Raw genomic sequence first — 27568 nt, forward strand, 5'->3', positions numbered from 1 at the left:
TAGCTTTTAGAACAGAGATGGGAGAGGTAGCTTTCAGAACAGAGAGGAGAGAGGTAGCTTTCAGAACAGAGAGAGGAGGTAGCTTTTAGAAGAAAGGGGAGGTAGCTTTTAGAACAGAGAGGGGAGAGGTAGCTTTTAGAACAGAAAGGGGAGAGGTAGCCTTTAGAACAGAGAGGGGAGAGGTAGCTTTTAGAACAGAGAGGGGAGAGGTAGCTTTCAGAATAGAGGGGAGGTAGCTTTTAGAACAGAGAGGAGAGAGGTAGCTTTTAGAACAGAGAGGAGGAAGCTTTTAGAACAGAGAGGGGAGAGGTAGCTTTTAGAACAGAGAGGGGTGAGGTAGCTTTTAGAACAGAGAGGGGAGAGGTAGCTTTTAGAACAGAGAGGGGAGAGGTAGCTTTTAGAACAGAGAGGGGAGAGGTAGCTTTTAGAACAGACAGAGGAGAGAGGTAGCTTTTAGAACAGAGAGAGGAGAGGAAGCTTTTAGAAAAGAGAGGGGAGAGGTAGCTTTTAGAACAGAGAGGGGAGGGGTAGCCTTTAGAACAGAGAGGAGAGGTAGCCTTTAGAACAGAGAGAGGAGAGGTAGCTTTCAGAACAGAGGGGAGGTAGCTTTTAGAACAGAGAGGAGAGAGGTAGCTTTTAGAACAGAGAGGAGGTAGCTTTTAGAACAGAGAGGGGAAAGGTAGCTTTTAGAACAGAGAGGGGTGAGGTAGCTTTTAGAACAGAGAGGGGAGAGGTAGCTTTTAGAACAGAGAGGGGAGAGGTAGCTTTTAGAACAGAGAGGGGAGAGGTAGCTTTTAGAACAGACAGAGGAGAGAGGTAGCTTTTAGAACAGAGAGAGGAGAGGAAGCTTTTAGAAAAGAGAGGGGAGAGGTAGCTTTTAGAACAGAGAGGGGAGGGGTAGCCTTTAGAACAGAGAGGGGAGAGGTAGCTTTTAGAACAGAGAGGAGAGAGGTAGCTTTTAGAACAGAGAGGGGAGAGGTAGCTTTTAGAACAGAGGGGGAGAGGTAGCTTTGAGAACAGAGAGGAGAGAGGTAGCTTTCAGAACAGAGAGGGGAGAGGTAGCTTTCAGAACAGAGAGAGGAGGTAGCTTTTAGAACAAAGGGGAGGTAGCTTTTAGAACAGAGAGGGGAGAGGTAGCTTTTAGAACAGAAAGGGGAGAGGTAGCCTTTAGAACAGAGAGGGGAGAGGTAGCTTTTAGAACAGAGAGGGGAGAGGTAGCTTTTAGAACAGAGAGAGGAGAGAGGTAGCTTTTAGAACAGAGAGAGGAGAGGTAGCTTTTAGAACAGAGAGGGGAGAGGTAGCTTTCAGAACAGAGAGGAGAGAGGTAGCTTTTAGAACAGAGAGGGGAGAGGTAGCTTTCAGAACAGAGAGGAGAGAGGTAGATTTTAGAACAAAGGGGGGGTAGATTTTAGAACAGAGAGGGGAGAGGTAGCTTTTAGAACAGAGAGAGGAGAGAGGTAGCTTTAAGAACAGAGAGAGGAGAGGTAGCGTTTAGAACAGAGAGGGGAGAGGTAGCTTTTAGAACAGAGAGGGGAGAGGAAACTTTTAGAAAAGAGAGGGGAGAGGTAGCTTTTACAACAGAGAGGGGAGGGGTAGACTTTAGAACAGAGAGGAGAGGTAGCTTTCAGAACAGAGAGGAGAGGTAGCTTTTAGAACAGAGAGGGGAGAGGTAGCTTTTAGAACAGAGAGGAGAGAGGTAGCTTTTAGAACAGAGAGGGGAGAGGTAGCATTTAGAACAGAGAGGGGAGAGGTAGCTTTTAGAACAGAGAGGAGAGAGGTAGCTTTTAGAACAGAGAGGGGAGAGGTAGCTCTCAGAACAGAGAGGAGGTAGATTTTAGAACAAAGGGGAGGTAGCTTTTAGAACAGAGAGGGGAGAGGTAGCTTTTAGAACAGAGAAGAGGAGAGGTAGCTTTTAGAACAGAGAGAGGAGAGGTAGCTTTCAGAACAGAGTGAAGCTTTCAGAACAGAGAGGGGAGAGGTAGCTTTTAGAACAGAGAGGGGAGGTAGCATTTACAACAGAGAGAAGAGAGGTAGCTATTAGAACAGAGGGGAGAGGTAGCTTTTAGAACAGAGAGAGGAGGGGTAGCTTTTAGAACAGAGAGGGGAGAGGTAGCTTTTAAAACAGAGAGAAGAGGTAGCTTTTAGAACAGAGAGGGGAGAGGTAGCCTTTAGAACAGAGAGGGGAGAGGTAGCTTTTAGAACAGAAAGGGGAGAGGTAGCTTTTAGAACAGAGAGAGGAAAGAGGTAGCTTTTAGAACAGAGAGAGGAGAGGTAGCTTTTAGAACAGAGAGGAGAGAGGTAGCTTTTAGAACAGAGGGGAGAGGTAGCATTTAGAACAGAGAGGGGAGAGGTAGCTTTTAGAACAGAGAGGGGTGGTAGCTTTCAGAACAGAGAGGAGAGAGGTAGCTTTTAGAACAAAGGGGAGATAGCTTTTAGAACAGATAGGGAAGAGGTAGCTTTTAGAACAGAGAGGGGTGAGGTAGCTTTTAGAACAGAGATGGGAGAGGTAGCTTTCAGAACAGAGAGGAGAGAGGTAGCTTTTAGAACAGAGAGGGGAGAGGTAGCTTTCAGAACAGAGAGGAGAGAGGTAGATTTTAGAACAAAGGGGGGGTAGCTTTTAGAACAGAGAGGGGAGAGGTAGCTTTTAGAACAGAGAGGGGAGAGGTAGCTTTTAGAACAGAGAGGGGAGAGGTAGCTTTCAGAACAGAGAGGAGAGAGGTAGCTTTCAGAACAGAGAGAGGAGGTAGCTTTTAGAAGAAAGGGGAGGTAGCTTTTAGAACAGAGAGGGGAGAGGTAGCTTTTAGAACAGAAAGGGGAGAGGTAGCCTTTAGAACAGAGAGGGGAGAGGTAGCTTTTAGAACAGAGAGGGGAGAGGTAGCTTTTAGAACAGAGAGAGGAGAGAGGTAGCTTTTAGAACAGAGAGAGGAGAGGTAGCTTTTAGAACAGAGAGGGGAGAGGTAGCTTTCAGAACAGAGAGGAGAGAGGTAGCTTTTAGAACAGAGAGGGGAGAGGTAGCTTTCAGAACAGAGAGGAGAGAGGTAGATTTTAGAACAAAGGGGGGGTAGCTTTTAGAACAGAGAGGGGAGAGGTAGCTTTTAGAACAGAGAGAGGAGAGAGGTAGCTTTTAGAACAGAGAGAGGAGAGGTAGCTTTTAGAACAGAGAGGGGAGAGGTAGCTTTTAGAACAGAGAGGGGAGAGGAAGCTTTTAGAAAAGAGAGGGGAGAGGTAGCTTTTACAACAGAGAGGGGAGGGGTAGACTTTAGAACAGAGAGGAGAGGTAGCTTTCAGAACAGAGAGGAGAGGTAGCTTTTAGAACAGAGAGGGGAGAGGTAGCTTTTAGAACAGAGAGGAGAGAGGTAGCTTTTAGAACAGAGAGGGGAGAGGTAGCATTTAGAACAGAGAGGGGAGAGGTAGCTTTTAGAACAGAGAGGAGAGAGGTAGCTTTTAGAACAGAGAGGGGAGAGGTAGCTCTCAGAACAGAGAGGAGGTAGATTTTAGAACAAAGGGGAGGTAGCTTTTAGAACAGAGAGGGGAGAGGTAGCTTTTAGAACAGAGAAGAGGAGAGGTAGCTTTTAGAACAGAGAGAGGAGAGGTAGCTTTCAGAACAGAGTGAAGCTTTCAGAACAGAGAGGGGAGAGGTAGTTTTTAGAACAGAGAGGGGAGGTAGCATTTACAACAGAGAGAAGAGAGGTAGCTATTAGAACAGAGGGGAGAGGTAGCTTTTAGAACAGAGAGAGGAGGGGTAGCTTTTAGAACAGAGAGGGGAGAGGTAGCTTTTAAAACAGAGAGAAGAGGTAGCTTTTAGAACAGAGAGGGGAGAGGTAGCTTTTAGAACAGAGAGGGGAGAGGTAGCTTTTAGAACAGAGGGGAGAGGTAGCTTTTAGAACAGAGAGGAGGGAGGTAGCTTTTAGAACAGAGAGGAGAGAGGTAGCTTTTATAACAGAGGAGAGAGGTAGCTTTTAGAACAGAGAGAGGAGAGAGGGATCATTTAGAACAGAGAGGGGAGGGGTAGCCTTTAGAACAGAGAGGGGAGAGGTAGCTTTTAGAACAGAGAGAGGAGGGGTAGCTTTTAGAACAGAGAGGAGAGAGGTAGCTTTTAGAACAGAGAGGAGAGAGGTAGCTTTTAGAACAGAGAAGAGAGGTAGCTTTTAGAAAATAGAGTGGGGAGAGGTAGCTTTTAGAACAGAGAGGAGAGGTAGCTTTTAGAACAGAGAGGAGAGGTAGCCTTTAGAACAGAGAGAGGAGAGGTAGCTTTCAGAACAGAGGGGAGGTAGCTTTTAGAACAGAGAGGAGAGAGGTAGCTTTTAGAACAGAGAGGGGAGAGGTAGCTTTTAGAACAGAGAGGGGAGAGGTAGCTTTTAGAACAGAGAGGGGAGAGGTAGCTTTTAGAACAGAGAGGGGAGAGGTAGCTTTTAGAACAGAGAGGGGTGAGGTAGCTTTTAGAACAGGGAGAGGAGAGGTAGCTTTTAGAACAGAGAGGAGGTAGCTTTTAGAGCAGAGAGTGGAGAGGTAGCTTTTAGAACAGAGAGGAGAGAGATAGCTTTTAGAACAGAGAGGGGAGAGGTAGCTTTTAGAACAGAGAGGGGAGAGGTAGCTTTTAGAACAAAGGGGAGGTAGATTTTAGAACAGAGGGGAGAGGTAGCTTTTAGAAGAGAGACGGGAGAGGTAGCTTTTAGAACAGAGAATGTAGAGGTAGCTTTCAGAACAGAGAGGAGAGAGGTATCTTTCAGAACAGAGAGAGGAGGTAGCTTTTAGAACAAAGGGGTGGTAGCGTTTAGAACAGAGAGGGGAGAGGTAGCTTTTAGAACAGAGAGGGGAGAGGTAGCCTTTAGAACAGAGAGGGGAGAGGTAGCTTTTAGAACAGAGAGGGGAGAGGTAGCTTTTAGAACAGACAGAGGAGAGAGGTAGCTTTTAGAACAGAGAGAGGAGAGGAAGCTTTTAGAAAAGAGAGGGGAGAGGTAGCTTTTAGAACAGAGAGGGGAGGGGTAGCCTTTAGAACAGAGAGGGGAGAGGTAGCTTTTAGAACAGAGAGGAGAGAGGTAGCTTTTAGAACAGAGAGGGGAGAGGTAGCTTTTAGAACAGAGGGGGAGAGGTAGCTTTGAGAACAGAGAGGAGAGAGGTAGCTTTCAGAACAGAGAGGGGAGAAGTAGCTTTCAGAACAGAGAGGAGAGAGGTAGATTTTAGAACAAAGGGGGGGTAGCTTTTAGAACAGAGAGTGGAGAGTTAGCTTTTAGAACAGAGCGGAGAGAGGTCGTTTTTAGAACAGAGAGGGGAGAGGTAGCTTTTAGAACAGAGAGGGGAGAGGTAGCTTTTAGAACAGAGAGAGGAGAGAGGTAGCTTTTAGAACAGAGAGAGGAGAGGTAGCTTTTAGAACAGAGAGGAGAGAGGTAGCTTTTAGAACAGAGGGGAGAGGTAGCATTTAGAACAGAGAGGTGAGAGGTAGCTTTTAGAACAGAGAGGGGAGGTAGTTTTCAGAACAGAGAGGAGAGAGGTAGCTTTTAGAACAAAGGGGAGGTAGCTTTTAGAACAGATAGGGGAGAGGTAGCTTTTAGAACAGAGAGGGGTGAGGTAGCTTTTAGAACAGAGAGGGGAGAGGTAGCTTTCAGAACAGAGAGGAGAGAGGTAGCTTTTAGAACAGAGAGGGGAGAGGTAGCTTTCAGAACAGAGAGGAGAGAGGTAGCTTTTAGAACAAAGAGGAGGTAGCTTTTAGAACAGAGAGGGGAGAGGTAGCTTTTAGAACAGAGAGGGGAGAGGTAGCTTTTAGAACAGAAAGGGGAGAGGTAGCCTTTAGAACAGAGAGGGGAGAGGTAGCTTTTAGAACAGAGAGGGGAGAGGTAGCTTTTAGAACAGAGAGAGGAGAGAGGTAGCTTTTAGAACAGAGAGAGGAGAGGTAGCTTTTAGAACAGAGAGGGGAGAGGTAGCTTTCAGAACAGAGAGGAGAGAGGTAGCTTTTAGAACAGAGAGGGGAGAGGTAGCTTTCAGAACAGAGGAGAGAGGTAGATTTTAGAACAAAGGGGGGGTGGCTTTTAGAACAGAGAGGGGAGAGGTAGCTTTCAGAACAGAGAGGAGAGGTAGCTTTTAGACCAAAGGGGAGGTAGATTTTAGAACAGAGAAGGTAGAGGTAGCTTTCAGAACAGAGAGGAGAGAGGTAGCTTTTAGAACAGAGAGGGGAGAGGTAGCATTTAGAACAGAGAGGGGAGAGGTAGCTTTTAGAACAGAGAGGAGAGAGGTAGCTTTTAGAACAGAGAGGGGAGAGGTAGCTCTCAGAACAGAGAGGAGGTAGATTTTAGAACAAAGGGGAGGTAGCTTTTAGAACAGAGAGGGGAGAGGTAGCTTTTAGAACAGAGAAGAGGAGAGGTAGCTTTTAGAACAGAGAGAGGAGAGGTAGCTTTTAAAACAGAGAGAATAGGTAGCTTTTAGAACAGAGAGGGGAGAGGTAGCTTTTAGAACAGAGAGGGGAGAGGTAGCTTTTAGAACAGAGGGGAGAGGTAGCTTTTAGAACAGAGAGGAGAGAGGTAGCTTTTATAACAGAGGAGAGAGGTAGCTTTTAGAACAGAGAGAGGAGAGAGGGATCATTTAGAACAGAGAGGGGAGAGGTAGCTTTTAGAACAGAGAGAGGAGGGGTAGCTTTTAGAACAGAGAGGGGAGAGTTAGCTTTTAGAACAGAGAGGAGAGAGGTAGCTTTTAGAACAGAGAAGAGAGGTAGCTTTTAGAAAATAGAGTGGGGAGAGGTAGCTTTTAGAACAGAGAGGAGAGGTAGCTTTTAGAACAGAGAGGAGAGGTAGCCTTTAGAACAGAGAGAGGAGAGGTAGCTTTCAGAACAGAGGGGAGGTAGCTTTTAGAACAGAGAGGAGAGAGGTAGCTTTTAGAACAGAGAGGAGGTAGATTTTAGAACAGAGAGTGGAGAGGTAGCTTTTAGAACAGAGAGGAGAGAGATAGCTTTTAGAACAGAGAGGGGAGAGGTAGCTTTTAGAACAGAGAGGGGAGAGGTAGCTTTTAGAACAAAGGGGAGGTAGATTTTAGAACAGAGGGGAGAGGTAGCTTTTAGAAGAGAGAGGGGAGAGGTAGCTTTTAGAACAGAGAATGTAGAGGTAGCTTTCAGAACAGAGAGGAGAGAGGTAGCTCTCAGAACAGAGAGGAGGTAGATTTTAGAACAAAGGGGAGGTAGCTTTTAGAACAGAGAGGGGAGAGGTAGCTTTTAGAACAGAGAAGAGGAGAGGTAGCTTTTAGAACAGAGAGAGGAGAGGTAGCTTTCAGAACAGAGTGAAGCTTTCAGAACAGAGAGGGGAGAGGTAGCTTTTAGAACAGAGAGGGGAGGTAGCATTTACAACAGAGAGAAGAGAGGTAGCTATTAGAACAGAGGGGAGAGGTAGCTTTTAGAACAGAGAGAGGAGGGGTAGCTTTTAGAACAGAGAGGGGAGAGGTAGCTTTTAAAACAGAGAGAAGAGGTAGCTTTTAGAACAGAGAGGGGAGAGGTAGCTTTTAGAACAGAGAGGGGAGAGGTAGCTTTTAGAACAGAGGGGAGAGGTAGCTTTTAGAACAGAGAGGAGGGAGGTAGCTTTTAGAACAGAGAGGAGAGAGGTAGCTTTTATAACAGAGGAGAGAGGTAGCTTTTAGAACAGAGAGAGGAGAGAGGGATCATTTAGAACAGAGAGGGGAGGGGTAGCCTTTAGAACAGAGAGGGGAGAGGTAGCTTTTAGAACAGAGAGAGGAGGGGTAGCTTTTAGAACAGAGAGGGGAGAGTTAGCTTTTAGAACAGAGAGGAGAGAGGTAGCTTTTAGAACAGAGAAGAGAGGTAGCTTTTAGAACAGAGAGGGGAGAGGTAGCTTTTAGAACAGAGGGGGAGAGGTAGCTTTGAGAACAGAGAGGAGAGAGGTAGCTTTCAGAACAGAGAGGGGAGAGGTAGCTTTCAGAACAGAGAGGAGAGAGGTAGATTTTAGAACAAAGGGGGGGTAGCTTTTAGAACAGAGAGGGGAGAGGTAGCTTTTAGAACAAAGGGGAGGTAGATTTTAGAACAGAGGGGAGAGGTAGCTTTTAGAAGAGAGAGGGGAGAGGTAGCTTTTAGAACAGAGAATGTAGAGGTAGCTTTCAGAACAGAGAGGAGAGAGGTAGCTCTCAGAACAGAGAGGAGGTAGATTTTAGAACAAAGGGGAGGTAGCTTTTAGAACAGAGAGGGGAGAGGTAGCTTTTAGAACAGAGAAGAGGAGAGGTAGCTTTTAGAACAGAGAGAGGAGAGGTAGCTTTCAGAACAGAGTGAAGCTTTCAGAACAGAGAGGGGAGAGGTAGCTTTTAGAACAGAGAGGGGAGGTAGCATTTACAACAGAGAGAAGAGAGGTAGCTATTAGAACAGAGGGGAGAGGTAGCTTTTAGAACAGAGAGAGGAGGGGTAGCTTTTAGAACAGAGAGGGGAGAGGTAGCTTTTAAAACAGAGAGAAGAGGTAGCTTTTAGAACAGAGAGGGGAGAGGTAGCTTTTAGAACAGAGAGGAGGTAGCTTTTAGAACAGAGACGAGAGAGGTAGCTTTTAGAACAGAGAGGAGGTAGCTTTTAGAACAGAGAGGGGAGAGGTAGCTTTTAGAACAGAGAGGGGTGAGGTAGCTTTTAGAACAGAGAGGGGAGAGGTAGCTTTTAGAACAGAGAGGAGGTAGCTTTTAGAACAGAGAGTGGAGAGTTAGCTTTTAGAACAGGGAGGAGAGAGATAGCTTTTAGAACAGAGAGGGGAGAGGTAGCTTTTAGAACAGAGAGGGGAGAGGTAGCTTTTAGAACAAAGGGGAGGTAGATTTTAGAACAGAGGGGAGAGGTAGCTTTTAGAAGAGAGAGGGGAGAGGTAGCTTTTAGAACAGAGAATGTAGAGGTAGCTTTCAGAACAGAGAGGAGAGAGGTATCTTTCAGAACAGAGAGAGGAGGTAGCTTTTAGAACAAAGGGGTGGTAGCGTTTAGAACAGAGAGGGGAGAGGTAGCTTTTAGAACAGAGAGGGGAGAGGTAGCCTTTAGAACAGAGAGGGGAGAGGTAGCTTTTAGAACAGAGAGGGGAGAGGTAGCTTTTAGAACAGACAGAGGAGAGAGGTAGCTTTTAGAACAGAGAGAGGAGAGGAAGCTTTTAGAAAAGAGAGGGGAGAGGTAGCTTTTAGAACAGAGAGGGGAGGGGTAGCCTTTAGAACAGAGAGGGGAGAGGTAGCTTTTAGAACAGAGAGGAGAGAGGTAGCTTTTAGAACAGAGAGGGGAGAGGTAGCTTTTAGAACAGAGGGGGAGAGGTAGCTTTGAGAACAGAGAGGAGAGAGGTAGCTTTCAGAACAGAGAGGGGAGAGGTAGCTTTCAGAACAGAGAGGAGAGAGGTAGATTTTAGAACAAAGGGGGGGTAGCTTTTAGAACAGAGAGTGGAGAGTTAGCTTTTAGAACAGAGCGGAGAGAGGTCGTTTTTAGAACAGAGAGGGGAGAGGTAGCTTTCAGAACAGAGAGGAGAGAGGTAGCTTTCAGAACAGAGAGAGGTAGCTTTTAGAACAAAGGGGAGGTAGCTTTTAGAACAGAGAGGGGAAGGGTAGCTTTAGAACAGAAAGGGAAGGGTAGTTTTAGAACAGAAAGGGGAGAGGTAGCCTTTAGAACAGAGAGGGGAGAGGTAGCTTTTAGAACAGAGAGGGGAGAGGTAGCTTTTAGAACAGAGAGAGGAGAGAGGTAGCTTTTAGAACAGAGAGAGGAGAGGTAGCTTTTAGAACAGAGAGGAGAGAGGTAGCTTTTAGAACAGAGGGGAGAGGTAGCATTTAGAACAGAGAGGGGGAGGTAGCTTTTAGAACAGAGAGGGGAGGTAGCTTTCAGAACAGAGAGGAGAGAGGTAGCTTTTAGAACAAAGGGGAGGTAGATTTTAGAACAAAGGGGGGGTAGCTTTTAGAACAGAGAGGGGAGAGGTAGCTTTTAGAACAGAGAGGGGAGAGGTAGCTTTTAGAACAGAGAGGGGAGAGGTAGCTTTCAGAACAGAGAGGAGAGAGGTAGCTTTTAGAACAGAAAGGGGAGAGGTAGCCTTTAGAACAGAGAGGGGAGAGGTAGCTTTTAGAACAGAGAGGGGAGAGGTAGCCTTTAGAACAGAGAGGGGAGAGGTAGCTTTTAGAACAGAGGGGAGAGGTAGCTTTTAGAAGAGAGAGGGGAGAGGTAGCTTTTAGAACAGAGAATGTAGAGGTAGCTTTCAGAACAGAGAGGAGAGAGGTATCTTTCAGAACAGAGAGAGGAGGTAGCTTTTAGAACAAAGGGGTGGTAGCGTTTAGAACAGAGAGGGGAGAGGTAGCTTTTAGAACAGAGAGGGGAGAGGTAGCCTTTAGAACAGAGAGGGGAGAGGTAGCTTTTAGAACAGAGAGGGGAGAGGTAGCTTTTAGAACAGACAGAGGAGAGAGGTAGCTTTTAGAACAGAGAGAGGAGAGGAAGCTTTTAGAAAAGAGAGCGGAGAGGTAGCTTTTAGAACAGAGAGGGGAGGGGTAGCCTTTAGAACAGAGAGGGGAGAGGTAGCTTTTAGAACAGAGAGGAGAGAGGTAGCTTTTAGAACAGAGAGGGGAGAGGTAGCTTTTAGAACAGAGGGGAAGAGGTAGCTTTGAGAACAGAGAGGAGAGAGGTAGCTTTCAGAACAGAGAGGGGAGAGGTAGCTTTCAGAACAGAGAGGAGAGAGGTAGATTTTAGAACAAAGGGGGGGTAGCTTTTAGAACAGAGAGTGGAGAGTTAGCTTTTAGAACAGAGCGGAGAGAGGTCGTTTTTAGAACAGAGAGGGGAGAGGTAGCTTTCAGAACAGAGAGGAGAGAGGTAGCTTTCAGAACAGAGAGAGGTAGCTTTTAGAACAAAGGGGAGGTAGGTTTTAGAACAGAGAGGGGAAGGGTAGCTTTTAGAACAGAAAGGGGAAGGGTAGCTTTTAGAACAGAAAGGGGAGAGGTAGCCTTTAGAACAGAGAGGGGAGAGGTAGCTTTTAGAACAGAGAGGGGAGAGGTAGCTTTTAGAACAGAGAGAGGAGAGAGGTAGCTTTTAGAACAGAGAGAGGAGAGGTAGCTTTTAGAACAGAGAGGAGAGAGGTAGCTTTTAGAACAGAGGGGAGAGGTAGCATTTAGAACAGAGAGGGGAGAGGTAGCTTTTAGAACAGAGAGGGGAGGTAGCTTTCAGAACAGAGAGGAGAGAGGTAGCTTTTAGAACAAAGGGGAGGTAGCTTTTAGAACAGATAGGGGAGAGGTAGCTTTTAGAACAGAGAGGGGTGAGGTAGCTTTTAGAACAGAGAGGGGAGAGGTAGCTTTCAGAACAGAGAGGAGAGAGGTAGATTTTAGAACAAAGGGGGGGTAGCTTTTAGAACAGAGAGGGGAGAGGTAGCTTTTAGAACAGAGAGGGGAGAGGTAGCTTTTAGAACAGAGAGGGGAGAGGTAGCTTTCAGAACAGAGAGGAGAGAGGTAGCTTTCAGAACAGAGAGAGGAGGTAGCTTTTAGAACAAAGAGGAGGTAGCTTTTAGAACAAAGGGGAGGTAGCTTTTAGAACAGAGAGGGGAGAGGTAGCTTTTAGAACAGAAAGGGGAGAGGTAGCCTTTAGAACAGAGAGGGGAGAGGTAGCTTTTAGAACAGAGAGGGGAGAGGTAGCCTTTAGAACAGAGAGGGGAGAGGTAGCTTTTAGAACAGAGGGGAGAGGTAGCTTTTAGAAGAGAGAGGGGAGAGGTAGCTTTTAGAACAGAGAATGTAGAGGTAGCTTTCAGAACAGAGAGGAGAGAGGTATCTTTCAGAACAGAGAGAGGAGGTAGCTTTTAGAACAAAGGGGTGGTAGCGTTTAGAACAGAGATGGGAGAGGTAGCTTTTAGAACAGAGAGGGGAGAGGTAGCCTTTAGAACAGAGAGGGGAGAGGTAGCTTTTAGAACAGAGAGGGGAGAGGTAGCTTTTAGAACAGACAGAGGAGAGAGGTAGCTTTTAGAACAGAGAGAGGAGAGGAAGCTTTTAGAAAAGAGAGGGGAGAGGTAGCTTTTAGAACAGAGAGGGGAGGGGTAGCCTTTAGAACAGAGAGGGGAGAGGTAGCTTTTATAACAGAGAGGAGAGAGGTAGCTTTTAGAACAGAGAGGGGAGAGGTAGCTTTTAGAACAGAGGGGGAGAGGTAGCTTTGAGAACAGAGAGGAGAGAGGTAGCTTTCAGAACAGAGAGGGGAGAGGTAGCTTTCAGAACAGAGAGGAGAGAGGTAGATTTTAGAACAAAGGGGGGGTAGCTTTTAGAACAGAGAGTGGAGAGTTAGCTTTTAGAACAGAGCGGAGAGAGGTCGTTTTTAGAACAGAGAGGGGAGAGGTAGCTTTCAGAACAGAGAGGAGAGAGGTAGCTTTCAGAACAGAGAGAGGTAGCTTTTAGAACAAAGGGGAGGTAGCTTTTAGAACAGAGAGGGGAAGGGTAGCTTTTAGAACAGAAAGGGGAAGGGTAGCTTTTAGAACAGAAAGGGGAGAGGTAGCCTTTAGAACAGAGAGGGGAGAGGTAGCTTTTAGAACAGAGAGGGGAGAGGTAGCTTTTAGAACAGAGAGAGGAGAGAGGTAGCTTTTAGAACAGAGAGAGGAGAGGTAGCTTTTAGAACAGAGAGGAGAGAGGTAGCTTTTAGAACAGAGGGGAGAGGTAGCATTTAGAACAGAGAGGGGAGAGGTAGCTTTTAGAACAGAGAGGGGAGGTAGCTTTCAGAACAGAGAGGAGAGAGGTAGCTTTTAGAACAAAGGGGAGGTAGATTTTAGAACAAAGGGGTGGTAGCGTTTAGAACAGAGAGGGGAGAGGTAGCTTTTAGAACAGAGAGGGGAGAGGTAGCCTTTAGAACAGAGAGGGGAGAGGTAGCTTTTAGAACAGAGAGGGGAGAGGTAGCTTTTAGAACAGACAGAGGAGAGAGGTAGCTTTTAGAACAGAGAGAGGAGAGGAAGCTTTTAGAAAAGAGAGCGGAGAGGTAGCTTTTAGAACAGAGAGGGGAGGGGTAGCCTTTAGAACAGAGAGGGGAGAGGTAGCTTTTAGAACAGAGAGGAGAGAGGTAGCTTTTAGAACAGAGAGGGGAGAGGTAGCTTTTAGAACAGAGGGGAAGAGGTAGCTTTGAGAACAGAGAGGAGAGAGGTAGCTTTCAGAACAGAGAGGGGAGAGGTAGCTTTCAGAACAGAGAGGAGAGAGGTAGATTTTAGAACAAAGGGGGGGTAGCTTTTAGAACAGAGAGTGGAGAGTTAGCTTTTAGAACAGAGCGGAGAGAGGTCGTTTTTAGAACAGAGAGGGGAGAGGTAGCTTTCAGAACAGAGAGGAGAGAGGTAGCTTTCAGAACAGAGAGAGGTAGCTTTTAGAACAAAGGGGAGGTAGGTTTTAGAACAGAGAGGGGAAGGGTAGCTTTTAGAACAGAAAGGGGAAGGGTAGCTTTTAGAACAGAAAGGGGAGAGGTAGCCTTTAGAACAGAGAGGGGAGAGGTAGCTTTTAGAACAGAGAGGGGAGAGGTAGCTTTTAGAACAGAGAGAGGAGAGAGGTAGCTTTTAGAACAGAGAGAGGAGAGGTAGCTTTTAGAACAGAGAGGAGAGAGGTAGCTTTTAGAACAGAGGGGAGAGGTAGCATTTAGAACAGAGAGGGGAGAGGTAGCTTTTAGAACAGAGAGGGGAGGTAGCTTTCAGAACAGAGAGGAGAGAGGTAGCTTTTAGAACAAAGGGGAGGTAGCTTTTAGAACAGATAGGGGAGAGGTAGCTTTTAGAACAGAGAGGGGTGAGGTAGCTTTTAGAACAGAGAGGGGAGAGGTAGCTTTCAGAACAGAGAGGAGAGAGGTAGATTTTAGAACAAAGGGGGGGTAGCTTTTAGAACAGAGAGGGGAGAGGTAGCTTTTAGAACAGAGAGGGGAGAGGTAGCTTTTAGAACAGAGAGGGGAGAGGTAGCTTTCAGAACAGAGAGGAGAGAGGTAGCTTTCAGAACAGAGAGAGGAGGTAGCTTTTAGAACAAAGAGGAGGTAGCTTTTAGAACAAAGGGGAGGTAGCTTTTAGAACAGAGAGGGGAGAGGTAGCTTTTAGAACAGAAAGGGGAGAGGTAGCCTTTAGAACAGAGAGGGGAGAGGTAGCTTTTAGAACAGAGAGGGGAGAGGTAGCCTTTAGAACAGAGAGGGGAGAGGTAGCTTTTAGAACAGAGGGGAGAGGTAGCTTTTAGAAGAGAGAGGGGAGAGGTAGCTTTTAGAACAGAGAATGTAGAGGTAGCTTTCAGAACAGAGAGGAGAGAGGTATCTTTCAGAACAGAGAGGGGAGGTAGCTTTTAGAACAAAGGGGTGGTAGCGTTTAGAACAGAGATGGGAGAGGTAGCTTTTAGAACAGAGAGGGGAGAGGTAGCCTTTAGAACAGAGAGGGGAGAGGTAGCTTTTAGAACAGAGAGGGGAGAGGTAGCTTTTAGAACAGACAGAGGAGAGAGGTAGCTTTTAGAACAGAGAGAGGAGAGGAAGCTTTTAGAAAAGAGAGGGGAGAGGTAGCTTTTAGAACAGAGAGGGGAGGGGTAGCCTTTAGAACAGAGAGGGGAGAGGTAGCTTTTATAACAGAGAGGAGAGAGGTAGCTTTTAGAACAGAGAGGGGAGAGGTAGCTTTTAGAACAGAGGGGGAGAGGTAGCTTTGAGAACAGAGAGGAGAGAGGTAGCTTTCAGAACAGAGAGGGGAGAGGTAGCTTTCAGAACAGAGAGGAGAGAGGTAGATTTTAGAACAAAGGGGGGGTAGCTTTTAGAACAGAGAGTGGAGAGTTAGCTTTTAGAACAGAGCGGAGAGAGGTCGTTTTTAGAACAGAGAGGGGAGAGGTAGCTTTCAGAACAGAGAGGAGAGAGGTAGCTTTCAGAACAGAGAGAGGTAGCTTTTAGAACAAAGGGGAGGTAGCTTTTAGAACAGAGAGGGGAAGGGTAGCTTTTAGAACAGAAAGGGGAAGGGTAGCTTTTAGAACAGAAAGGGGAGAGGTAGCCTTTAGAACAGAGAGGGGAGAGGTAGCTTTTAGAACAGAGAGGGGAGAGGTAGCTTTTAGAACAGAGAGAGGAGAGAGGTAGCTTTTAGAACAGAGAGAGGAGAGGTAGCTTTTAGAACAGAGAGGAGAGAGGTAGCTTTTAGAACAGAGGGGAGAGGTAGCATTTAGAACAGAGAGGGGAGAGGTAGCTTTTAGAACAGAGAGGGGAGGTAGCTTTCAGAACAGAGAGGAGAGAGGTAGCTTTTAGAACAAAGGGGAGGTAGATTTTAGAACAGATAGGGGAGAGGTAGCTTTTAGAACAGAGAGGGGTGAGGTAGCTTTTAGAACAGAGGGGAGAGGTAGCTTTCAGAACAGAGAGGAGAGAGGTAGCTTTTAGAACAGAGAGGGGAGAGGTAGCTTTCAGAACAGAGAGGAGAGAGGTAGATTTTAGAACAAAGGGGGGGTAGCTTTTAGAACAGAGAGGGGAGAGGTAGCTTTTAGAACAGAGAGGGGAGAGGTAGCTTTTAGAACAGAGAGGGGAGAGGTAGCTTTCAGAACAGAGAGGAGAGAGGTAGCTTTCAGAACAGAGAGAGGAGGTAGCTTTTAGAACAAAGAGGAGGTAGCTTTTAGAACAAAGGGGAGGTAGCTTTTAGAACAGAGAGGGGAGAGGTAGCTTTTAGAACAGAAAGGGGAGAGGTAGCCTTTAGAACAGAGAGGGGAGAGGTAGCTTTTAGAACAGAGAGGGGAGAGGTAGCCTTTAGAACAGAGAGGGGAGAGGTAGCTTTTAGAACAGAAAGGGGAGAGGTAGCCTTTAGAACAGAGAGGGGAGAGGTAGCTTTTAGAACAGAGAGGGGAGAGGTAGCTTTTAGAACAGAGAGGGGAGAGGTAGCTTTTAGAACAGAAAGGGGAGAGGTAGCCTTTAGAACAGAGAGGGGAGAGGTAGCTTTTAGAACAGAGAGGGGAGAGGTAGCTTTTAGAACAGAGAGAGGAGAGAGGTAGCTTTTAGAACAGAGAGAGGAGAGGTAGCTTTTAGAACAGAGAGGGGAGAGGTAGCTTTCAGAACAGAGAGGAGAGAGGTAGCTTTTAGAACAGAGAGGGGAGAGGTAGCTTTCAGAACAGAGAGGAGAGAGGTAGATTTTAGAACAAAGGGGGGGGTAGCTTTTAGAACAGAGAGGGGAGAGGTAGCTTTCAGAACAGAGAGGAGAGGTAGCTTTTAGAACAGAGGGGAGAGGTAGCTTTTAGAAGAGAGAGGGGAGAGGTAGCTTTTAGAACAGAGAAGGTAGAGGTAGCTTTTAGAACAGAGAAGGTAGAGGTAGCTTTCAGAACAGAGAGGAGAGAGGTAGCTTTCAGAACAGAGAGAGGAGGTAGCTTTTAGAACAAAGGGGTGGTAGCGTTTAGAACAGAGAGGGGAGAGGTAGCTTTTAGAACAGAGAGGGGAGAGGTAGCTTTTAGAACAGAGAGGGGAGAGGTAGCCTTTAGAACAGAGAGGGGAGAGGTAGCTTTTAGAAAAGAGAGGGGAGAGGTAGCTTTTAGAACAGACAGAGGAGAGAGGTAGCTTTTAGAACAGAGAGAGGAGAGGAAGCTTTTAGAAAAGAGAGGGGAGAGGTAGCTTTTAGAACAGAGAGGGGAGGGGTAGCCTTTAGAACAGAGAGGGGAGAGGTAGCTTTTATAACAGAGAGGAGAGAGGTAGATTTTAGAACAGAGAGGGGAGAGATAGCTTTTAGAACAGAGAGGGGAGAGGTAGCTTTTAGAACAGAGAGGGGAGAGGTAGCTTTCAGAACAGAGAGGAGAGAGGTAGCTTTCAGAACAGAGAGAGGAGGTAGCTTTTAGAACAAAGGGGAGGTAGCTTTTAGAACAGAGAGGGGAGAGGTAGCTTTTAGAACAGAAAGGGGAGAGGTAGCCTTTAGAACAGAGAGGGGAGAGGTAGCTTTTAGAACAGAGAGGGGAGAGGTAGCTTTTAGAACAGAGAGGGGAGAGGTAGCTTTTAGAACAGAAAGGGGAGAGGTAGCCTTTAGAACAGAGAGGGGAGAGGTAGCTTTTAGAACAGAGAGGGGAGAGGTAGCTTTTAGAACAGAGAGAGGAGAGAGGTAGCTTTTAGAACAGAGAGAGGAGAGGTAGCTTTTAGAACAGAGAGGGGAGAGGTAGCTTTCAGAACAGAGAGGAGAGAGGTAGCTTTTAGAACAGAGAGGGGAGAGGTAGCTTTCAGAACAGAGAGGAGAGAGGTAGATTTTAGAACAAAGGGGGGGGTAGCTTTTAGAACAGAGAGGGGAGAGGTAGCTTTCAGAACAGAGAGGAGAGGTAGCTTTTAGAACAGAGGGGAGAGGTAGCTTTTAGAAGAGAGAGGGGAGAGGTAGCTTTTAGAACAGAGAAGGTAGAGGTAGCTTTTAGAACAGAGAAGGTAGAGGTAGCTTTCAGAACAGAGAGGAGAGAGGTAGCTTTCAGAACAGAGAGAGGAGGTAGATTTTAGAACAAAGGGGTGGTAGCGTTTAGAACAGAGAGGGGAGAGGTAGCTTTTAGAACAGAGAGGGGAGAGGTAGCTTTTAGAACAGAGAGGGGAGAGGTAGCCTTTAGAACAGAGAGGGGAGAGGTAGCTTTTAGAAAAGAGAGGGGAGAGGTAGCTTTTAGAACAGACAGAGGAGAGAGGTAGCTTTTAGAACAGAGAGAGGAGAGGAAGCTTTTAGAAAAGAGAGGGGAGAGGTAGCTTTTAGAACAGAGAGGGGAGGGGTAGCCTTTAGAACAGAGAGGGGAGAGGTAGCTTTTATAACAGAGAGGAGAGAGGTAGCTTTTAGAACAGAGAGGGGAGAGGTAGCTTTTAGAACAGAGGGGGAGAGGTAGCTTTGAGAACAGAGAGGAGAGAGGTAGCTTTCAGAACAGAGGGGGGAGAGGTAGCTTTCAGAACAGAGAGGAGAGAGGTAGATTTTAGAACAAAGGGGGGGTAGCTTTTAGAACAGAGAGGGGAGAGTTAGCTTTTAGAACAGAGCGGAGAGAGGTAGTTTTTAGAACAGAGAGGGGAGAGGTAGCTTTCAGAACAGAGAGGAGAGAGGTAGCTTTCAGAACAGAGAGAGGTAGCTTTTAGAACAAAGGGGAGGTAGCTTTTAGAACAGAGAGGGGAAGGGTAGCTTTTAGAACAGAAAGGGGAAGGGTAGCTTTTAGAACAGAAAGGGGAGAGGTAGCCTTTAGAACAGAGAGGGGAGAGGTAGCTTTTAGAACAGAGAGGGGAGAGGTAGCTTTTAGAACAGAGAGAGGAGAGAGGTAGCTTTTAGAACAGAGAGAGGAGAGGTAGCTTTTAGAACAGAAAGGAGAGAGGTAGCTTTTAGAACAGAGGGGAGAGGTAGCATTTAGAACAGAGAGGGGAGAGGTAGCTTTTAGAACAGAGAGGGGTGGTAGCTTTCAGAACAGAGAGGAGAGAGGTAGCTTTTAGAACAAAGGGGAGGTAGCTTTTAGAACAGATAGGGGAGAGGTAGCTTTTAGAACAGAGAGGGGTGAGGTAGCTTTTAGAACAGAGAGGGGAGAGGTAGCTTTCAGAACAGAGAGGAGAGAGGTAGCTTTTAGAACAGAGAGGGGAGAGGTAGCTTTCAGAACAGAGAGGAGAGAGGTAGATTTTAGAACAAAGGGGGGGTAGCTTTTAGAACAGAGAGGGGAGAGGTAGCTTTTAGAACAGAGAGGGGAGAGGTAGCTTTTAGAACAGAGAGGGGAGAGGTAGCTTTCAGAACAGAGAGGAGAGAGGTAGCTTTCAGAACAGAGAGAGGAGGTAGCTTTTAGAACAAAGGGGAGGTAGCTTTTAGAACAGAGAGGGGAGAGGTAGCTTTTAGAACAGAAAGGGGAGAGGTAGCCTTTAGAACAGAGAGGGGAGAGGTAGCTTTTAGAACAGAGAGGGGAGAGGTAGCTTTTAGAACAGAGAGAGGAGAGAGGTAGCTTTTAGAACAGAGAGAGAAGAGGTAGCTTTTAGAACAGAGAGGGGAGAGGTAGCTTTCAGAACAGAGAGGAGAGAGGTAGCTTTTAGAACAGAGGGGAGAGGTAGCTTTCAGAACAGAGAGGAGAGAGGTAGATTTTAGAACAAAGGGGGGGTAGCTTTTAGAACAGAGAGGGGAGAGGTAGCTTTTAGAACAGAGAGAGGAGAGAGGTAGCTTTTAGAACAGAGAGAGGAGAGGTAGCTTTTAGAACAGAGAGGAGAGAGGTAGCTTTTAGAACAGAGGGGAGAGGTAGCATTTAGAACAGAGAGGGGAGAGGTAGCTTTTAGAACAGAGAGGAGAGGTAGCTTTCAGAACAGAGAGGGGAGAGGTAGCTTTCAGAACAGAGAGGAGAGAGGTAGCTTTCAGAACAGAGAGGAGAGAGGTAGCTTTTAGAACAAAGGGGAGGTAGCTTTTAGAACAGATAGGGGAGAGGTAGCTTTTAGAACAGAGAGGGGTGAGGTAGCTTTTAGAACAGAGAGGGGAGAGGTAGCTTTCAGAACAGAGAGGAGAGAGGTAGCTTTCAGAACAGAGAGGAGAGAGGTAGCTTTCAGAACAGAGAGAGGAGTTAGCTTTTAGAACAAAGGGGAGGTAGCTTTTAGAACAGAGAGGGGAGAGGTAGCTTTTAGAACAGAGAGGGGAGGTAGCTTTTAGAACAAAGGGGTGGTAGCTTTTAGAACAGAGAGGGGAGAGGTAGCTTTTAGAACAGAGAGGGGAGAGGTAGCTCTTAGAACAGAGAGGAGAGGTAGCTTTTAGAACAGAGAGGAGAGGTAGCTTTTAGAACAGAGAGGGGAGACGTAGCCTTTAGAACAGAGAGGGGAGACGTAGCCTTTAGAACAGAGAGGAGAGATAGCTTTTAGAACAGAGAGGAGAGGTAGCTTTTAGAACAGAAAGGGGAGAGGTAGCCTTTAGAACAGAGAGGGGAGAGGTAGCTTTTAGAACAGAGAGAGGAGAGAGGTAGCTTATAGAACAGAGAGAGGAGAGCTAGGTTTTAGAACAGAGAGGGGAGAGGTAGCTTTTAGAACAGAGAGGGGAGGGGTAGCCTTTAGAACAGAGAGGGGAGAGGTAGCTTTTAGAACAGAGAGAGGAGAGAGGTAGCTTTTAGAACAGAGAGGAGGTAGCTTTTAGAACAGAGGAGAGAGGTAGCTTTTAGAACAGAGAAGGGAGAGGTAGCTTTCAGAACAGAGAGGAGAGAGGTAGCTTTCAGAACAGAGAGAGGAGGTAGCTTTTAGAACAAAGGGGTGGTAGCTTTTAGAACAGAGAGGGGAGAGGTAGCTTTTAGAACAGAGAGGGGAGAGGTAGCTTTTAGAACAGAGAGAGGAGAGAGGTAGCTTTTAGAACAGAGAGAGGAGAGGAAGCTTTTAGAACAGAGAGGGGAGAGGTAGCTTTTAGAACAGAGGGGGGAGAGGTAGCTTTGAGAACAGAGAGGAGAGAGGTAGCTTTCAGAACAGAGAGGGGAGAGGTAGCTCTTAGAACAGAGGGGAGAGGTAGCTTTTAGAACAGAGAGGAGAGAGGTAGCTTTTAGAACAGAGAGGAGGTAGCTTTTAGAACACAGGAGAGAGGTAGCTTTTAGAACATAGAGGGGAGAGGTAGCCTTTAGAACAGAGAGAGGAGAGGTAGCTTTCAGAACAGAGAGGAGAGGTAGCTTTTAGAACAGAGAGGGGAGAGGTAGCTTTTAGAACAGAGGGGAGAGGTAGGCTTTAGAACAGAGAGAGGAGAGAGGTAGCTTTTAGAACAGAAAGAGGAGAGAGGTAGATTTTAGAACAGAGAGAGGAGAGGAAGCTTTTAGAAAAGAGAGGGGAGAGGTAGCTTTTAGAACAGAGAGGGGAGGGGTAGCCTTTAGAACAGAGACAGGAGAGGTAGCTTTTAGAACAGAGAGGGGAGACGTAGCCTTTAGAACAGAGAGGAGAGATAGCTTTTAGAACAGAGAGGAGAGGTAGCTTTTAGAACAGAGAGGAGAGAGGTAGCTTTTAGAACAGAGAGAGGAGAGGTAGCTTTTAGAACAGAGAGGGGAGAGGTAGCTTTTAGAACAGAGAGGGGAGAGGTAGATTTTAGAACAGAGAGGGGAGAGGTAGCTTTTAGAACAGAGAGGGGAGAGGTAGCTTTTAGAACAAAGAGGGGAGAGGTAGCTTTTAGAACAGAGAGGGGAGAGGTAGCTTTTAGAACAGAGAGGGGAGAGATAGCTTTTAGAACAGAGAGGGGAGAGGTAGCTTTTAGGACAGAGAGGAGAGGTAGCTTTTAGAACAGAGAGGGGAGAGTTAGCTTTTAGAACAGAGAGGGGAGAGTTAGCTTTTAGAACAGAGAAGGGAGAGGTAGCTGTTAGAACAGAGAGGAGAGGTAGCTTTCAGAACAGAGAGGAGAGGTAGCTTTCAGAACAGAGAGGAGAGAGGTAGCTTTTAGAACAGAGAGAGGAGAGAGGTAGATTTTAGAACAGAGAGAGGAGAGGAAGCTTTTAGAAAAGAGAGGGGAGAGGTAGCTTTTAGAACAGAGAGGGGAGGGGTAGCCTTTAGAACAGAGACAGGAGAGGTAGCTTTTAGAACAGAGGAGTGAGGTAGCTTTCAGAACAGAGAGGGGAGAGATAGCTTTCAGAACAGAGAGGAGAGGTAGCTTTTAGAACAGAGAGGAGAGGTAGCTTTTAGAACAGAGAGGGGAGACGTAGCCTTTAGAACAGAGAGGAGAGATAGCTTTTAGAACAGAGAGGAGAGGTAGCTTTTAGAACAGAGAGGAGAGAGGTAGCTTTTAGAACAGAGAGAGGAGAGGTAGCTTTTAGAACAGAGAGGGGAGAGGTAGCTTTTAGAACAGAGAGGGGAGAGGTAGCTTTTAGAACAGAGAGGGGAGAGGTAGCTTTTAGAACAGAGAGGGGAGAGATAGCTTTTAGAACAGAGAGGGGAGAGGTAGCTTTTAGGACAGAGAGGAGAGGTAGCTTTTAGAACAGAGAGGGGAGAGTTAGCTTTTAGAACAGAGAGGGGAGAGTTAGCTTTTAGAACAGAGAAGGGAGAGGTAGCTGTTAGAACAGAGAGGAGAGGTAGCTTTCAGAACAGAGAGGAGAGGTAGCTTTCAGAACAGAGAGGAGAGAGGTAGCTTTTAGAACAGAGAGGTAGCCTTTTGTTATGTTATATCTCACCAGGTATACACAGCTGTAGTCATGTTATATCTCACCAGGTATACACAGCTGTAGTCATGTTATATCTCACCAGGTACACACAGCTGTAGTCATGTTATGTTATATCTCACCAGGTATACACAGCTGTAGTCTCTCCACAGTGGTAGTCATGTTCCTCTGCTGTATCCGACAGCGAATCACCTCCTCCGTTTGGGCTGTGACCTTACATCAGAGAGGTCAAAGAGTTAAGACCTCCACAATTACCCAGAGAGGTTCAGTCAAGAGGTGCTTTCTGTCTCAATCTGTACACTGACCACAGGGACGAAGACTCTTACCTCTCTACCGGTGTCTTGCAGTCTTCTGTTTGTGTCGGTAACCTGGCCCTTAAACAAAACAAAACAAAAAAATCACTATAGTTAAACAACTACCTGTTATAGCGTCTCACCTTGTAATCAGATCAACCTCCACGAGGACACAGGGACAAAAAGGACAAATTCTGATTCAAATCTGCAACGGGGAACTTGGAACGTTTTTTTGGTCGGCGCTGGAAGCTTTGATGCTCGTAATAGATTGACAGTCCTTCCCACAGATTCTAATGACAAACTGGTCAATTGTAACGTTGAGGATGGTCGAACTCTACTTGTCTTGTCAAACAATTCAATTCAATTGACCCAATTGACCAGCGGTTCCCTTTTCCCTGATAACTTCAATGAGCTCTATGTGCCGTTCATTGTCTACAGTTAAAAGCGTCACTGCATTTTCTGGTAATTAAACATTGGGGTTTCAGAGCTGAATACAAAAACAAAAATCACTGGGCTGGTTGATTCACAGAGCGGAGAGGGATCCGGCGGTGACTCAGGCCGAGTTAGGAGGGAGGTAGGGAGCTGCAGGTGCAGGGGGACAGTAGGGACAGAATGACCACAGAGAGAGGTTCCCACATTTGCGTCTCATTAGCTCATGGTAATAAGGAAGCCATTTTTTCTGGGGTTAATTATATATTAAAAAAAAATTAAAAGTCTCATTAATCTGTGGGGGAAAAATGGCCAGTGAGCTAGTCGATCTGCTGCACTACCTGCTGACCTGTTATCTGAACACGCTTCATATACTGGCTAATGATTGGTCGACCCAAGGTTGGAAACTGGACCAATCAGACCATCTACTCATCTAAAGACCACTTTCAGCTGGGGAAAAAGAGCTGGCCATTAGGTCAACCTAGACCGGCTCAGTCCTGGGGGAGAGATCATTAGGTCAATCTAGACCGGCTCAGTCCTGGGGGAGGGTTCACTAGGTCAACCTAGACCGGCTCGGTCCTGGGGGGGTTCACTAGGTCAACCTAGACCGGGTCAGTCCTGGGGGAGGTCAACCTAGACCGGCTCAGTCCTGGGGGAGGGTTCATTAGGTCAACCTCGACCGGGTCAGTCCTGGGGGAGGTCAACCTAGACCGGCTCAGTCCTGGGGGAGGGTTCATTAGGTCAACCTAGACCGGCTCAGTCCTGGGGGAGAGATCATTAGGTCAATCTAGACCGGCTCAGTCCTGGGGGAGGGTTCACTAGGTCAACCTAGACCGGCTCGGTCCTGGGGGGGTTCACTAGGTCAACCTAGACCGGGTCAGTCCTGGGGGAGGTCAACCTAGACCGGCTCAGTCCTGGGGGAGGGTTCATTAGGTCAACCTCGACCGGGTCAGTCCTGGGGGAGGTCAACCTAGACCGGCTCAGTCCTGGGGGAGGGTTCATTAGGTCAACCTAGACTGGCTCAGTCCTGGGGGAGGGATCATTAGGTCAACCTAGACCGGCTCAGTCCTGGGGGAGGGATCATTAGGTCAACCTAGACCGGTTCAGTCCTGGGGGAGGGATCATTAGGTCAACCTAGACCGGTTCAGTCCTGGGGGGAGGGATCACTAGGTAAACCTAGACCGGCTCAGTCCAGGGGGAGGTCAACCTAGACCGCCTCAGTCCTGGTGGAGAGATCATTAGGTCAACCTAGACCGGTTCAGTCCTGGGGGGAGGGATCACTAGGTCAACCTAGACCGGCTCAGTCCTGGGTGAGGGAGACTGAATGATGTTTTCTAGGAGGTCAAACCTCTCATACATAATTCCTTTTCTATAAGAACCCCTAAAAGGGGAAGTTCACCCATTTTTACATGTGACCTTCTTTTAACTCCTTCTGTGCTTTTTGATATTTTGTTACAAAAGGAAAACGGTAGTCACAATTTGCAGATTCATCACTTGCTATTGACTACAATGCATTATGAACATGTGTCTAAAACCTGTTAAAGAATGGCCAACCTGCTCCAACCCGCCGCTCCAACCCGCTCCAACCCGCCACTCCAACCAGCCTCTCCAAACCCGCTCCAACCCGCCGCTCCAAACCCGCTACAACCCGCTCCAAACACGCCGCTCGATCCACTGCTATCCCTGGTTGATCCACTGCTATCCCTGGTTGATCCACTGCTATCCCTGGTTGATCCACTACTATCCCTGGTTGAACATAGAGCTAGACTAGATAGATCCACTACTATCCCTGGTTGAACATAGAGCTAGACTAGACAGATCCACTACTATCCCTGGTTGAACATAGAGCTAGACTAGATAGATCCACTACTATCCCTAGTGAACATAGAGCTAGACTAGATAGATCCATGACTATCCCTGGTTGATCCACTACTATCCCTGGTTGAACATAGAGCTAGACTAGATAGATCCACTACTATCCCTGGTTGAACATAGAGCTAGACTAGATAGATAGATCCACTACTATCCTTGGTTGAACATAGAGCTAGACTAGATAGATCCATAGTTTCCATTTCTTTAGCTCTGGGTCTCCCTCTTCCTCACCATCAGTTTCTCTGCGTCAGCACGGACTTTGAGCAGCTCAGTGATGGCATCCACAAACCCCTGGTGGTGGAAGTTACACATCTTCTCGATCTCTCTGTCATGGTTACGGATCCTGACCTCGAGCTTCTCCATAAACCTCTTGTGGGCATTAGGCTGGTCATCGTACACAGATCTGAAACATACACAAGGTCAGGGAACAGTGGAGTTAGATCTGAAACATACACAAGGTCAGGGAACAGTGGGGTTAGATCTGAAACATACACAAGGTCAGGGAACAATGGAGTTAGATCTGAAACAGAAGGTCAGGGAACAGTGGGGTTAGATCTGAAACATACAGAAGGTCAGGGAACAGTGTGGTTGGATCTGAAACACAAGGTCAGGGAACAGTGGAGTTAGATCTGAAACACAAGGTCAGGGAACAGTGGAGTTAGATCTGAAACACAAGGTCAGGGAACAATGGAGTTAGATCTGAAACACAAGGTCAGGGAACAGTGGGGTTAGATCTGAAACACAAGGTCAGGGAACAGTGGAGTTAGATCTGAAACACAAGGTCAGGGAACAGTGGGGTTAGATCTGAAACAGAAGGTCAGGGAACAGTGGGGTTAGATCTGAAACAGAAGGTCAGGGAACAGTGGGGTTAGATCTGAAACAGAAGGTCAGGGAACAATGGAGTTAGATCTGAAACATACAAGGTCAGGGAACAGTGGGGTTAGATCTGAAACACAAGGTCAGGGAACAGTGGGGTTAGATCTGAAACATACAGAAGGTCAGGGAACAGTGGGGTTAGATCTGAAACATACAGAAGGTCAGGGAACAGTGGGGTTAGATCTGAAACATACAGAAGGTCAGGGAACAGTGGGGTTAGATCTGAAACAGAAGGTCAGGGAACAGTGGGGTTAGATCTGAAACATACACATGGTCAGGGAACAGTGGGGTTAGATCTGAAACATACACAAGGTCAGGGAACAGTGGAGTTAGATCTGAAACACAAGGTCGGGGAACAGTGGGGTTAGATCTGAAACAGAAAGTCAGGGAACAGGGGAGTTAGATCTGAAACAGAAAGTCAGGGAACCGGGGAGTTAGATCTGAAACACAAGGTCAGGGAACAGTGGAGTTAGATCTGAAACACAAGGTCAGGGAACAGTGGGGTTAGATCCGAAACACAAGGTCAGGGAACAGTGGGGTCAGATCTGAAACAGACACAAGGTCAGGGAACAGTGGGGTTAGATCTGAAACAGAAGGTCAGGGAACAGTGGGGTTAGATCTGAAACATACAGAAGGTCAGGGAACAGTGGGGTTAGATCTGAAACACACACAAGGTCAGGGAACAATGGAGATAGATTTGAAACAGAAGGACAGGGAACAGCGGAGTTAGATCTGAAACACACACAAGGTCAGGGAACAGTGGAGTTAGATCTGAAACACAAGGTTAGGGAAGAGTGGAGTTAGATCTGAAACATACACAAGGTCAGGGAACAGCGGGGTTAGATCTGAAACACAAGGTCAGGGTACAGTGGGGTTAGATCTGAAACATACAAAGTCAGGGAACAGTGGGGTTAGATCTGAAACAGAAGGTCAAGCAACAGTGGGGTTAGATCTGAAACATACACAAGGTCAGGGAACAGTGGAGTTAGATCTGAAACACAAGGTCAGGGAACAGTGGGGTTAGATCTGAAACACAAGGTCAGGGAGCAGTGGAGTTAGATCTGAAACATACACAAGGTCAGGGAACAGTGGGGTTAGATCTGAAACATACACAAGGTCAGGGAACAGTGGGGTTAGATCTGAAACATACACAAGGTCAGGGAACAGTGGGGTTAGATCTGAAACATACAGAAGGTCAGGGAACAGTGGGGTTAGATCTGAAACACAAGGTCAGTGAACAGTGTAGTTAGATCTGAAACACAAGATCAGGGAACAGTGGGGTTAGATCTGAAACACAAGGTCAGGGAGCAGTGGAGTTAGATCTGAAACATACACAAGGTCAGGGAACAGTGGGGTTAGATCTGAAACATACACAAGGTCAGGGAACAGTGGGGTTAGATCTGAAACATACACAAGGTCAGGGAACAGTGGGGTTAGATGTGAAACAGAAGGTCAGGGAACGGTGGGGTTAGATCTTAAACATACAGAAGGTCAGGGAACAGTGGGGTTAGATCTGAAACAGAAGGTCCGGGAACAGTGGGGTTAGATCTGAAACACAAGGTCAGGGAACAGTGGAGTTAGATTTGAAACATACACAAGGTCAGGGAGTTAGATCTGAAACATACAGAAGGTCAGGGAACAGTGGGGTTAGATCTGAAACACAAGGTCAGGGAACAGTGGGGTTAGATCTGAAACATACAGAAGGTCAGGGAACAGTGGGGTTAGATCTGAAACAGAAGGTCAGGGAACAGTGGGGTTAGATCTGAAACAGGTCAGGGAACAGTGGGGTTAGATCTGAAACATACACAAGGTCAGGGAACAGTGGGGTTAGATCTGAAACATACACAAGGTCAGGGAACAGTGGAGATAGATCTGAAACACAAGGTCAGGGAACAGCGGAGATAGATCTGAAACACAAGGTAGGGGAACAGCGGAGTTAGATCTGAAACAGAAGGTCAGGGAACAGTGGGGTTAGATCTGAAACATACACAAGGTCAGGGAACAGTGGGATTAGATCTGAAACATACACAAGGTCAGGGAACAGTGGAGATAGAGTTGAAACAGAAGGTCAGGGAACAGCGGAGTTAGATCTGAAACATACACAAGGTCAGGGAACAGCGGGGTTAGATCTGAAACACAAGGTC

The 27568-nt window shown here is 46.9% G+C and overlaps 1 protein-coding gene across 5 annotated transcripts in view; it reads right to left on the bottom strand.

Annotated features, from left to right (window-relative positions):
* The window catches only part of exoc6 (exocyst complex component 6), a 388637-nt gene that overhangs the window by 243854 nt on the left and 117215 nt on the right, over positions 1-27568 (bottom strand). For 4 of the 5 annotated variants that reach the window (XM_082965010.1, XM_082965008.1, XM_082965009.1 and 1 more), the window contains exons 2-4: positions 24780-24951; positions 22281-22328; positions 22077-22167 (exon numbers count right to left, since the gene is read on the bottom strand). In XM_082965010.1, the coding sequence (XP_082821136.1) occupies positions 22077-22167; positions 22281-22328; positions 24780-24951 (311 nt within the window). Of the gene's footprint in view, positions 1-21966; positions 21994-22076; positions 22168-22280; positions 22329-24779; positions 24952-27568 lie in introns of those variants that run through there. The other variant, XM_082965012.1, reaches the window with a different exon arrangement.

Source organism: Salmo salar, chromosome 18 (assembly GCF_965601325.2).
Source record: "Salmo salar chromosome 18, fSalSal1, whole genome shotgun sequence".
Classification (NCBI taxonomy): Eukaryota; Metazoa; Chordata; class Actinopteri; order Salmoniformes; family Salmonidae; genus Salmo; species Salmo salar.